Genomic DNA, 13,881 nt, shown 5'->3' with positions numbered 1-13,881 from the left:
CTCCATCCCTCCCTTTCTGTTATCTCTCTAAATAGCCTAATCTGTGGTGATTAATGGCATGATTCCCTTTACGTATAATACTACTTTAGGATCAGGACAATGTTATAGCAAGACAATTCTCTTGTTCATAGGTATTTATTCTTTTACTTTTTTAAAAAGTATGTATGTAGTAAAGTACAGTAAGTGCACGAATCTTGTGCACAACTCAATTTTTCCATATGTATACAGCTATGTAACCACTATCCAGTTCAAGATATAGAACATTTCCAGCACCCTGCAAGATTCCCTTGTGTTTCTTTCCAGTTGGTATCCCTCTCCCCAAGCATGACCACTTTCTATGACTACTTTTTTCACCTTTGATTCACAGGTGTTTTTTGTTGCTTTTGTTGTTGTTGTTGTTTTTTTTTTGAGGCGGAGTCTTCGCTCTGTCGCCCTGGCTGGAGTGCGGTGGCACATTCTCGGCTCACTGCAACCTCCGCCTCGTGGGTTTAAGTGATTCTTCTGCCTCAGCCTCCCAAGTAGCTGGAACTACAGGCGAGCACCACCATGCCTGGCTAAATTTTTTTTGTATTTTTAGTAGAGATGGGGTTTCACCATACTGGCCAGGCTGGTCTCGAACTCCTGACCTTGTGATCTGCCCACCTTGACCTCCCAAAGTGCTGGGATTACAGGCGTGAGCCACCGTGCCCGGCCGATTCATAGGTGTTTTTTGTTTTTTTTTTTTTCATTTTTTTTTATTAATTTTTTTTGCACACAAAACAATAAACATTTTCTAAAAATACATACAAACAAAAAGATGCGTATCAAACATATTAGGAAGGTTGCACATGGGAAGACGGGGAATAGAAATGGGGAGTGGGAATTAAAGAAAATAAATGAGAGAAGGGACTTTGTATGGATCAATGATAATAACTCAATCCTCTATTTGACAAAGAAGAAGGAGAAGGAAGAGGAAGAAAAAGAAAGTGGGATAAAGGATCAGAAAGGGAGGAAAATAGAAAAAATTAGAGTATGACTCCAGGGTAGACCTGTTTTGTTGTCGCTGGGTTGGTTGGTTGGTTTGTCTGTTGTATTTTTCATATGTTTCGCCATGTTGGCCAGGCTGGTCTCGAACTCCTAGCCTGAAGTGATCAACCCGCCTCGGCCTCCCAGAGTGCTGGGACTACAGGCATGAGCCACCACGTCCAGCCCCCACATTGCTTCTGGCCTCCGCGGTAAACCTCCCAGACGGGGCGGTCAGGCAGAGGCGCTCCCCACATCCCAGACGGGGTGGCCAGGCAGAGGCGCTCCTCACTTCCCAGATGGGGCGGCATAGGTGTTTTAAATGTGACACTTGGATGGTTTAAGTCTGATAGAACTTTTACATTTATTATACATTTAAATATATACCTGGGGGCTCTCAGGAGTTTGTGGACTAGTCCTTTTTTGGGAAGCGACTATGCATGAATTAGACTGTTGCAAGGCTGGGATAATACTCAGAAATGGTTAGGAATTTTAAGAAATATGGAAGCTGCTTTGTTTTCTAACCTTTCCCTTAGATTCTTAATGAATCTGAATTCTTTTTCCTGGAGAAAGGAATCCACACTCTGATCTAGTAGATTTGACGGCTGACTGCTAATTGAGAGAGTTTATAACTAGTGACAAATCAAGGTAAAGAAAGAATGGAGAGGAGAAATGCCAGTGGGGCATTGGTATGATTCTGCTCATTGAGGAAAACAGTGTTCATTCACTCATTTGTTGACCACAATACTTAATGAAGGTGGACTGTAAACCAAACACTGGTTCTTCAATGGTGAGCACAAGAGAGACAGCCTCTGCCCTCAGGGTGCTTGCAGTGTAGTGCAGGAAACAAATGTGACATCCTTGAAGCAAAATGGTGGCAGTTGTGGCCATACCTCATGGCTGGAGAGGTAGTGTTAGGTATCTTTAAAGATATTTATGTGGATCCCACCCTTTTTTATGTCTAGTCTAGCATATTTATATTTTTTGATAAGAGAAGTTTTCTTTGTCCCCTCGGATTTACTCTAGGGCTTCTTGTAGAATAGATCTGGGAAGGCAGATAAGGTCTAGAATACAAAAAATGAAGGCAATTCTTTGTCCTGAAAAATGCTAAATGTTTTTTCCTTTCCCTGAGACTATGAATTTGACCATGTTTAGAGATGAAGAACTAGGCGTAATGTAATCCCAACACTTTGGAAGGCCAAGGTGAGAGGATCTCTTGAACGCAGGAGTTTGAGACCAGTCTGGATGACAAAGAGAGACTTTGTTTCTACAAAAAAAAAAAAAAAGAAAGAAAGAAACAGCCGGGTGTGGTGGTGGTGCATGCCTGTGGTCCCAGCTACATGGGAGACTGAAGCAGGAGGAGGATCCCTTGAACCCAGGAGGTCAAGACTGCAGTGAGCTTGTGTTTCTTTGCACCACTGTATTCCCACCTGGGTGGCAGAGTGAGACCCTGTCTCAAAATAAAAATAAAAAAAAAAAAAGGAAAATTAATGCTTTGACACAACAGTTCTGTGTGCAAGCCTAGTTTTTTGGTTTTTTTTTTTTTTTTTTTTTTGAGACGGAGTCTCACTCTCTCGCCCAGGATGGAGTGCAGTGGCGCGATCTCGGCTCACTGCAACCTCCGCCCTCCAAGTTCAAGTGATTCTCCTGCCTCAGCCTCCCGAGTAGCTGGGATTACAGGCACCTGACACCGCGCCTGGCTAATTTTTTTTTTTTTTTTTTTTTTTTTTTTTTTTTTTTTTTTAGTAGAGATGGGGTTTCACCATCTTGGCCAGGCTGATCTTGAACTCCTGACCTCGTGATCCACCTGCTTCGGCCTCCCAAAGTGCTGGAATTACAGGCGTGAGCCACCGCGCCTGGTACAAGCGTAGTTTTTTAGATGTTTTGAATGCTACCATCTCCGTTATTCACTTTTTTTTTTTTTTTTTTGAGACGGAGTCTCGCTCTGTCACCCGGTCTGGAGTGCAGTGGCGTGATCTCAGCCCACTGCAACTTCTGCCTCCTGGATTCAAGCGATTCTCCTGCCTCAGCCTCCCAAGTAGCTGGGATTACAGGCAGCCACCACCATGCATGGCTAATTTTTATATTTTTAGTAAAGACAGTTTCCCGATGTTGGCTAGGCTGGTCTCGAACTCCTGACCTCAGGTGATCCACCCGCCTTGGCCTCCCAAAGTGCTGGGATTACAGGCATGAGTCACCACGCCCAGCCACTTTTTTTCTAACAATTTGACATCACCACCTCCTTAGCACAAAAAGTTTATCTCTGGGGATAAGAACTTCTAAAGGGCTATGTAGCCATCCAATTATGAGGGGAAGAGGCATGGCAGAGCTTATTTTTAAATTTTTATTTACTTGTTTGAGACAGCATCTCGCTCTGTCACCCAGGCTGGAGTGCAGTGGCATGATCACAGCTCACTGCAGCCTCAACCTCTTGGGCTCAACCGATAATCCCATCTCAGCCTACCAAGTAACTGAGACTACAGGCATTTGCCACCATATCTGGCTAATTTTTTATTTTTATTTTTGTAGAGACAAGGCCCCATTATGTTGCCCAGGCTCGTCTCAAACTCCTGGGCTCGAGTAATCCTCCCACCTCAGTCTCCCAAAGTACTGGGAGTACAAAGGCATAAGCCACTGCACCCAGCCAGTATTTTTTTGTTTTTGTTTTTTTGAGACGGAGTTTTGCTCTCGTTGCCTAGGCTGGAGTGCAATGGCACAGTCTCGGCTCACTGCAACCTCCGCCTCCCGGGTTCAAGTGATTCTCCTGCCTCAGCCTCCCTAGTAGCTGGGATTACAGGCATGCATCACCACGCCCGGCTAGTTTTTGTATTTTTAGTAGAGACGGGGTTCTCCATGTTGGTCAGGCTGGTCTCGAATTCCCGACCTCAGGTGATCCATCTGCCTCGGCCTCCCAAAGTGCTGGGATTACAGGCATGAGCCACCGGGCCCGGCCCCCGGCCAGTAGTTTTTTTAAAATTGTTTACCTTAGATAATCTGCCTCTGCTTTTTGGCCTACCTATACACAGACTTTAGTAAGGGTTTTCTGTGTGGCTCACTTTCTTTTTTTTTTTTTTTTGAGATGGAGTCTCGCTCTGTCGCCTAGGCTGGAGTGCGGTGGCGCAATCTTGGCTCACTGCAAGCTCTGCCTCCCGGGTTCACGCCATTCTCCTGCCTCAGCCTCTCCGAGTAGCTGGCACTACAGGCTCCCGCCACCACACCCGGCTAATTTTTTGTATTTTTAGTAGAGACGGGGTTTCACCGTGGTCTCGATCTCCTGACCTCGTGATCTGCCCACCTCGGCCTCCCAAAGTGCTGGGATTACAAGCGTGAGCCACCGCGCGCGGCTGTGTGGCTCACTTTCACCAAATGAATCTCTAAAGGGTCAGGACTGAATTATTTACATATTCAATATACCATTTAGCCTATTGTGAGATATATGCTGGCACAGAGCAGTAGTGACAAACACCAAGGATCTAAACCTGAGCCCAGTTGAATTGCTATGTGCTGATGGAAGAGTCAGTTGCTTATGTGAAATGAAACAGGTCAAGCCTTGTAATCTTTGTTGGAGAATAGCAGCCTTTGAGGACTATAAAACTATTGATGAGTTGTAGCATATAAAGACTCAGGGACTAAGAGATGCTGCTGTTTTGCTCTCCTGTCCTTAGGTGACACATGGTCAGATAAGCCCTGTTGAATTGAATCTGTCTTCTCAAATTGGCTCTTTAGTCTGTTCTTTATCTAATCTCCATTGGAGATATAGGCTGAAAGCTATGGTACTTGAGGAGATGACACAGTTCCTTTGTTACAGTAATTAATGTAATAAATTAAGGGAGAGGCCTAAAGGGAAGGTGATTGTTTCTCGTTAGAACCCTAGGTGGAAATTCATTTGATTAGCAAGCTCCCATGAAGTGTGGCAGGTGGAGAGGGAGATGCCTGTTTTTATAGTTGGGTAAGCTGAGAGTCACTGAGGATGGTTTACATGTTGTACTAACCATACTGAAGCTGGCTAAGTATGAATTGATTTCAGGGCAACATCTAGGATTCAGGGAAGATGGTATAATATGGTTACCTTCTCAGCAACTTTGTTGTATCCCATTAGTTTACTGACAGTTCCCTGAGACATCAAATCCTATAAACCTCACACAGTTTATATTCGAAGACAGTTTATATTGTCAGTGGGATCAACAACCTTGTGGGTTAGAACAACCGGCAAAAGAGGTAGTACAGATGTTAAAACCATGAGTCTTGCCCAGTGTGGTGGCTCACGCCTGTAATCCCAACACTTTGGGAGGCTGAGGTGGGGGGATCACTAGGTCAGGAGTTTAGTGATCTAAACTGGTCTAGAACTCCTGGGCTCAAGTGATCCTCTCACCTCGGCCTCCCAAAGTGCTGGGATTACAGTCGTGAGGTGCTGTACCCTGCTTTGACTTGTCTTACATTTTTCAGATTTATATCCTCATGATATGCTTAGAATGTGATAGACTCTTCCTCCATCTTAGAAAATACTTAATGAAGCAGCTTAGCTAGTGTCAATGGAAATTTGAGTCCAGAAATCACATCTCCTGACTCAGAGTTCAGTGTTCTTTTTACTACACCATGCTACCCTCCTCGAATTGAGTATAGCATTTTTTCTTTGGCATGCACCTTTTGGAGGGGAATACCTAGCTAGACAGCCCTAATATCCATATTTTGTGTGTGACCTGTGTGCTCTCAAGCAGATTATAATTCATATATAACTGTCACATGCTCAGGCCAAAGCCTATAAGAGGATTGATCCAAAATCCATAAGAAAAGGAGAGGACAGATAAATTTACAGTAGAACAGTATTAGACAATTTACTGCTTATACTGGATTATCTGTGGGTAGTTACCAATTAAAGGAATTGGCTCTTTGAAGCCTTCTTGGATGAATACAGAGATCTCTCTGGGGTGAAAGAGAAATGTAGTGTTTCTTGTTATGTTTGGATATGAGTGAGGTCCAGTTGCTGTTTTTGCCCTCTGAGCTGGGACAGAAACCTCACATGAAAACTCTTTTTCATTCTTACCCTTGTTGAAGGAGAGGCCTTGTTCATTCCTGAGGTAGAAGAGTTGTATGGTCTCTGACATAAGTCCTTAAAATTGCAATTAATGACCTGAAATGTATGACTTACAATGTACAAGCCTGTGGGCTGGGACTCAAAGAGATGGATGTTGTTATGATGCGTTTTTTAAGCAGGAGTGCTTTGGGTAAATACAGGGTATGGAAAGTAATTGTCATGACCTATCTTGGTCCCTTAAACATATCCATGTAGAGAGGAATTTCTTAATGATCAGGTGTAGGAACAAAACACAGATAATACTGACAACTCATGGTGGACAAGTGATTCCAGAGGCTGTTGAGTTGCAGTCCTAAAGAAGGAAGTGGAGAACACTTAGGCAGAAGGAGAGAAAAGAGAGGAAAATAATCACAGAAGCTTGTGCAAGTTGTTAAATGCCTTGTGGTCTCTGTAAGATATTGGTTCTCCTGATTCCGCACTTTCTCTGCCATGAAACCAAGAGGACAGTGCTTTTCGTTTCCCACTAGCATGTTGGTTACCCTACCTCTTGGGGTTAAACATCTCTGCAATGACCTGTCAAAGAGTTGATTATTAGCTGCATAAAGCCAGGGATGCTGTAGGGAGCAGATGGGAAGTGGTTTGGCTGCTGCAGCCAGGCTGATTGAAGAATCCTTGGCAATTTTACAGTGTATCTTTGGAAATGTACCACCAAAGTTACTAGGAAGCCTGCTGGGTTTGGAAACCTAGATTTCTGAAAAGTCACCTGGTTGAAAAGTAGTACTTATGAAAACTCTTCACTCTCAAAAATAGGAATATTGGGACTTTCTAAAAGAACATCAGGACCACCAAAGATCAGTCCTTGGGATATGTTTTCTTTGCATCCTGGTCATTCAGAAATTTTGGGTAGTTTTCTAGTAGGGAAAGCACTTTTTGATGGGTATATTAATAGAATTATAAATTTGAAAAAGGCCTTAGGCATGTCTAGACTAACCATACCACACACAGGGGAATCTTTTATGTATTTGCTTCACAGGTGATATGCTTTTTCTGCTTAAATACTTTCAGTAAAATAGACATTAAACATTGTGGGTCATTGTTGGGAATTTCAGGATATTAAATTTTTTCCTGAGTTAAATATCTGTCTTTCTGTAACTTCTACTCACTGACTCTCTTTCTACCCTCAGAGTCACAGAGTTACTTTCTCTCTTCCACACTGCAGACATCATATACATATATATATATGTTTTTGTTTTTGTTTTTTCTTTTTGAGACAGAGTCTTGCTCTGTCATCCAGGCTGGAGTGCAATGGTGCAATCTCAGCTCACTGCCTCCCAGCCATTATCCTACCTCAGCCTCCCAAGTAGCTGGGATTACAGGCTCCTGCTACCATGCCTGGCTAATTTTTTGTATTTTTAGTAGAGACGGGGTTTCATCATGTTGGCCAGGCTGTTCTTAAACTCTGACCTTAGGTAATCCACCCGTCTAGGCCTCCCAAAGTGCTGGGAGAACAGGCATGAGCCACCTTGCCTGGCACCATCATATATTTGAAGCCAACAGCCTGTCTTCAGTGTTCTCCTTTCCAGACTAAAGAATCCCAGTTTCTTTTTTTTTTGAGACGGAGTCTCGCTCTGTCACCCAGGCTGGAGTGCAGTGGCGTGATCTCGGCTCACTGCAACCTCCGCCTCCCGGGTTCACGCCATTCTCCTGCCTCAGCCTCCCGAGTAGCTGGGATTACAGGCGCCTGCCACCACGCCCGGCTAATTTTTTGTATTTTCAGTAGAGACGGGGTTTCACCGTTTCAGCCAGGATGGTCTCGATCTCCTGACCTCGTGATCCACCCGCCTCGGCCTCCCAAAGTGCTGGGATTACAGGCGTGAGCCACCGCGCCCGGCTAAGAATCCCAGTTTCTAAGGCCTTTCCTCTTAAGAAATGGCTTCCCAGTCTTGTACCATACTGTGCTCTGTAGTACATCCTTTCAGTTTATTAATATCACACTTAAGATGTGGAATCTGGAAATGAGCATAGATCATCAGATGTTCTTTTCGCCTCCAGCTACCGTTTCAGAAAAAGTACAATTTTTAAAAAGTGTAATGGCAGTATTACTTGCTTACTAGAAAAAAATCCCAAAAAACAAAACAATTTGCCATGGCATATGGAATTGGAACAAGAGGAACTTGAAAAAATGTCAGCTTTATAACTGACAGTTCATCTTTCCTTATTGTTAAGGTTTTTTGAGGTACACTATCAAAGTACTGGTTTTGCCTCACATGTTATTCAGGGATAATTGTTAATATCTGAATTGAGTTTTCAGATTACAAAGTGCAGTTGATATTTGTATTTATAGGAATTATTTAAATTTATGTTACATTGAACTGATTTTAGTATTTCAGGTAGTTTTTTTGTTTGCTGGTTGATTTTTTGAGATGGCATCTCACTCTGTTGCCCAGTCTAGAGTGTAGTGGCACGATCTTGGCTCACTGCAACCTCTGCCTCCCGGGTTCAAACAATTCTCCTGCCTCAGCCTCCCAAGTAGCTGAGACTATAGGATGTACTATCACACCCGGTTAATTTTTGTATTTTTATATTTTTAGTAGAGAAAGGGTCTCTTTCTCTACTCTCTTTTTAGTAGAGAAAGGTGGAGGCCCAAAAGTGCTGGGATTATAGGCCTGAGCCACTGTGCCCAGCTTTCTTTATGAATTTTAATTGATACTGCATTTTTTGTTTCCTTGCATCTTTTTTTTTAATGTTATATCCTTTTGTCCTTTCAACTAAGTTACACATTTTCATTTTAACCTGTTATCTTTTTTTTTTTTTTTTTGAGACACAATTTCACTCTGTCGCCCAGACTGGAGTGCAGTGGCGTGACCTTGGCTCACCGCAACTTCTGCTTCCCATATTCAAGTGATTCTCATGCCTCAGCCTCCCAAGTAAGTGGGATTACAGGCACATGCCACCACACCCAGCTAATTTTTGTATTATTAGTAGAGATGAGGTTTCACCATGTTGGCCAGGCTGGTCTTGAACTCCTGACCTCAAGTGATCCTCCTGCCTCAGCCTCCTAAAGTGCTGGGATTACAGGCGTGAGCCACTGTGCCTGGCCTCTGTTATCTTTTTAATGCTCTCTTCCTTACTGGCATACTTTGTTTATCATGCATCCTGCAGCAGGGCAGGCAGTACAGTAGACTGAGAACTGTCAGAAGCTCTCAGTGAACACTAACATTTTTCTGTTTTATATGCTTTCCTTACTCCAGAGTCTCTCTTCCATTGCCATTCTATTTTCTAGAGGAAGGTCTTTTGAAACTAAAGAAAGTTTTATTGTTTTTCTAAGGATAAAACAAGGTGGCGTTGTTTTAATGGTTAAATTACATACTGAGGATAGTCAGTAACCCTTAGATTAATGTCGGTTACACTCTAAGCCTAGCCACAATTGCAAAGATTAGAGAACTAAAAAATTATGATTTGGGGAAGAACTGTGCTTTAATAATTCTCTATCATGGAAATTCAGTTGGCATCTCCTTTCCTAGAGATGCCCTCTGCCCCTCATAATAGAAAAATTATTTTCAGTACCATGTTCCATTGCCTTACTCACTGTCTTACTTGCTGCTGTATTTTCAGCACCTAGTTTAGTGCCTGGCACGTCGAAGGCAATAAATAAAATATTTTCTAACGAATAGGTATCTACTATGCTATTTCATGGAGGCCAAGTCTTCTTGTGTAGTGTTGAGAATTCCAAACAGCTTACTGATTTCTTCAGAATCCTAGGTCATTTTCAGAGTATCATTTCTTTTTTTTTTTTTTTTTTTTTTTGAGACAGCGTCTCGCTCTGTCACCCAGGCTGGAATGAAGTGGCACAATCTCAGGTCGCTGCAGTCCCGACCTCCCAGGCTCAAGCCATCCTCCCACCTTTCAGCTCCCTGAGTAGTGGGGGCTACAAGCATTACCATCACACCCAGCTAATTTTTGTATTTTTTATAGAGACAGGGTTTTGCCATGTTGCCCAGACTGGCCTCAAACTCCTGGGCTCAAGTGATTCTCCCGCCTTGGCCTCCCAAAATGCTGGGATTACAGGTGTGAGCCACCATGCCTGGCCTAAAGTTATCATTTTGTAAGAGATATTTCCTTTACCTTATGAGTAACTTTTTTTTCATAGTTTGTACATCATATCCTCCACCCCCACTTTTTGCTCATCTCTTACAAAGTAGGATTTATGTAGACTTGGCATTTACTAATAAATAGTGGTTGGTTGCTGTTAACACTAAGATCTCCACTTGGGTAATGGATATATTTTCTTTCCACATCTACAGCTAAACAGCAGATAAATGTGCACACCTCTCCCTCTTAAATTCCAGTTGCTAGCAGGCATTCACCTGGCTCCTCTCCTTTGCTCTCCTACTGTGACATCTTTTCTTGCCCCTACACCCTAGTTCTTTGACATTGCTCTGAGGGAATAGGTAAAAAAGTACAATTTGTCTTGTCTCTGTCCTATCTGTGGCATTTACAGATCTCTACAAAGTTAGAGATCCACTTTGCGGAATTCACTGTGACACTACTGGCTTGTTCTTTCTACTCAATTATCTTATAAAAATTACTTTTTGGCTGGACACGGTGGCTCACACCTGTTATCCCAACACTTCGGGAGGTCAAGGCAGGTGGATCACATGAGGTCAGGAGGTCGAGACCAGCCTGGCCAACATGGTGAAACCCCGTCTCTACTAAAAATACAAAAGTTAGTCAGTCATTATGGTGCACGCCTGTAATCCCAACTTCTCGGGAGGCTGAGATGGGAGAATTGCTTGAACCCGGGAGGCAGAGGTTGCAGTGAGCCCAGATCACGCCACTGCACTTGAGCCTGGGCAACAGAACAAGGCTCTGACTAAAAAAAAAAAAAAAAAAAAAAAAAAAAATTTAATGGATACAGAAAGATGGTGGACAGAGGAATAAGCAAGAACAGAACTCTTTGGCTTTATCATAAAATAACACTGGATGGTATATGTTGACTGCCAGGTTTTCTAGATGGCACACTCCTCAAGTCTCGTTAGTCAGGCGATAGTGGAGACAGAGTCTTACTCCGTCACTCAGGCTGGAGTGCAGTGGCGCGATCTCAGCTCACTGCAACCTCTGCCTCCCAGGTTCAAGTGATTCTTCTGCCTCAGCCTCCCGAGTAGCTGGGATTACAGGTGCCTGACACCACATCTGGCTAATTTTTGTATTTTTAGTAGAGATGGGGTTTAGCCACATTGGCCAGGCCGATCTTGAACTCCTGACCTCAGGTGATTCACCTGCATCTGCCTCCCAAAGTGCTGAGATTACATATGTGAACCACTGCACCTGGCCATAAGTTGCATTTTTAATACCCCATCACCACCACCCCCTTTTGTAGCCAATCTCTGTTTCCTGTGGTGTGACGCCTGGTGTTTGTCAATACAGTGCCATCAGTATTATATGAGAAAATGAAGAGTTATCCTACATCCTGGTGTTAGGATTTTTAGTAGTGTCCAGTTTTTCATAAAGTAAACATTTTTCTTTTTGTGTGTGTCTTCCTATTTTAGTGGGAAGTGGGAAATGCCACTTTGAATCCTGCTATTGAGATAATAATTTGAAACCTAGAGTTTGAGAAGGCTGATTCAGCTTCTCTGAACTTAAGCTGATTGGTTGAGTCCCCTCTGAGACTGTCTCCTCTAGTTCAAGTCTTAGCCCCCTGTCCTGAAGTTGCATTTTCCCCAGTTCTGCTTGTTTTTCTCTTTTATTCTTAACCATAAGACTTTTCCTTCCCAATACCAGGAGGAATCTATACTATTTGTACTAGAGATAGACCCTGTTAGAGGGTTTTTAAAGCTTTTGCTAGATCATATTCTGAGTCTCTGATAATGTAAGAAAAAGCAAGGAGAAATGGGGGTATAAGTAAAGTTGTGCTAGAGCTTGCATCTGTGATATGCCAGAACCTGTATTGATTGAGGAAGGATTGCCAGCTGACAGTGGTAGTAGAAATAGGTCTCTTAGGAATGGGAAATTAACTCTAGAGGACTCCTAGTTAAGACTTACCACGGAATCTCTGGGCAATTGGAAATACTGTACTTTCCCCTAGGGAGAGGGAGTGGGAATTGATTTTTCCTTAGGTCCAATGTAACTTGGTTAGAAATACAATTGAACCTGTTTGTCATGTCTGTTGTGATATGATAGCCCCATAGGAAGGGTCTGTTTTTTTGTGGGAGTTTATTTCAGGCGTCTCTTGCCTGTATTGTTTCCTTTAACAGCTTTTTAAATTTTCTTTTTCCAGCAATGATGTTGTCCACTGGGCATGTACTGACCAATGTGGCAGGTCTGAGAACATAGCTGAAGCTGAAAATAGGAAAGCTGGGGGCAAGGAAGAGCCTTGAATCTTGAGGTGGGACGTTGACTCTAAGATGTCCTTGAGCAGTGGAGCCTCCGGAGGGAAAGGAGTGGATGCAAACCCGGTTGAGACATACGACAGTGGGGATGAATGGGACATTGGAGTAGGGAATCTCATCATTGACCTGGACGCCGATCTGGAAAAGGACCAGCAGAAACTGGAAATGTCAGGCTCAAAGGAGGTGGGGATACCGGCTCCCAATGCTGTGGCCACACTACCAGACAACATCAAGTTTGTGACCCCAGTGCCAGGTCCTCAAGGGAAGGAAGGCAAATCAAAATCCAAAAGGAATAAGAGTGGCAAAGACACTAGCAAACCCACTCCAGGGACTTCCCTGTTCACTCCAAGTGAGGGGGCAGCTAGCAAGAAAGAGGTGCAGGGGCGCTCAGGAGATGGTGCCAATGCTGGAGGCCTGGTTGCTGCTATTGCTCCCAAGGGCTCAGAGAAGGCGGCTAAGGCATCCCGCAGTGTAGCCGGTTCCAAAAAGGAGAAGGAGAACAGCTCATCTAAGAGCAAGAAGGAGAGAAGCGAAGGAGTGGGGACTTGTTCAGAAAAGGATCCTGGGGTCCTCCAGCCAGTTCCCTTGGGAGGACGGGGTGGTCAGTATGATGGAAGTGCAGGGGTGGATACAGGAGCTGTGGAGCCACTTGGGAGTATAGCTATTGAGCCCGGGGCAGCGCTCAATCCTTTGGGAACTAAACCGGAGCCAGAGGAAGGGGAGAATGAGTGTCGCCCGCTAAAGAAAGTCAAGTCTGAAAAGGTAAGAGGTGGCCAGATATGGCTGCCCACTGACTGCCAGTCAGAACTGCCCTGGACTAACTGCCAAATACTATGTGTACTCTGTGGGAGGCTCATTAGTGTGTGGGTAATGACCAATTACAAGGTCAGAACAGCTGGTAATGATAATGTGGTTTTCTTCCAAATTAGAGGATTCCCCTACAGACTCATTTACAGCAGGCCTGGACATTTTGGAACAGGATATTTGTTGTTGGGGGCAGCTACTTTGTAGAATGAACTTTCTGTAGTCTGAGTTGAGACCTTCCCACCTTGTCTTTCCCCAACTCAGACACTTGTTGGTAGAGATTGGCATCAGACCTTTATTTGGTTCCCAGCTTGACTGGCATTTTGTCATCAGACTCGTAATAGTTGATAAACAATACGCCTTTGGTGATAATATAGATTGAGTATGGTTCTTGATGGGATAAATGGTGCTGTTGGGTCTCTGGTAGAACAAAGGGTTAAATTTCATGGCATATCTACGAAGTGTTCTATTGCTCTTTGGTAGAGCAAAGGGGCACATTTTTGGGGCAAGAGGTACTCACTGTACTTTGAGGTACTTAGATTTTATGAGTTATTGTTGTGGTTATGACAGTTTGGCCTAGGAAGAGATTGTTTGGCCATTAAAGGTGTAGCTTCATGCCAGGTATCTCTCACAACTATTAGGAATCAAAGT

At 43.6% G+C, this 13,881-nt stretch overlaps 1 protein-coding gene across 3 annotated transcripts in view; it reads left to right on the top strand.

Annotated features, from left to right (window-relative positions):
- The window catches only part of ZNF609 (zinc finger protein 609), a 234,806-nt gene that overhangs the window by 27,068 nt on the left and 193,857 nt on the right, over positions 1-13,881 (top strand). For all 3 annotated transcript variants that reach the window (XM_055278163.2, XM_055278165.2, XM_063638855.1), the window contains exon 2: positions 12,315-13,188. In XM_055278163.2, coding sequence (XP_055134138.1) covers positions 12,442-13,188 — 747 coding nt within the window. In that variant the 5' untranslated portion in view covers positions 12,315-12,441. The remainder of the gene's footprint in view (positions 1-12,314; positions 13,189-13,881) is intronic.

Source organism: Symphalangus syndactylus, chromosome 5 (genome assembly GCF_028878055.3).
Source record: "Symphalangus syndactylus isolate Jambi chromosome 5, NHGRI_mSymSyn1-v2.1_pri, whole genome shotgun sequence".
Taxonomy (NCBI): domain Eukaryota; kingdom Metazoa; phylum Chordata; class Mammalia; order Primates; family Hylobatidae; genus Symphalangus; species Symphalangus syndactylus.
This window is presented reverse-complemented; position numbering and strand designations above follow the sequence as displayed.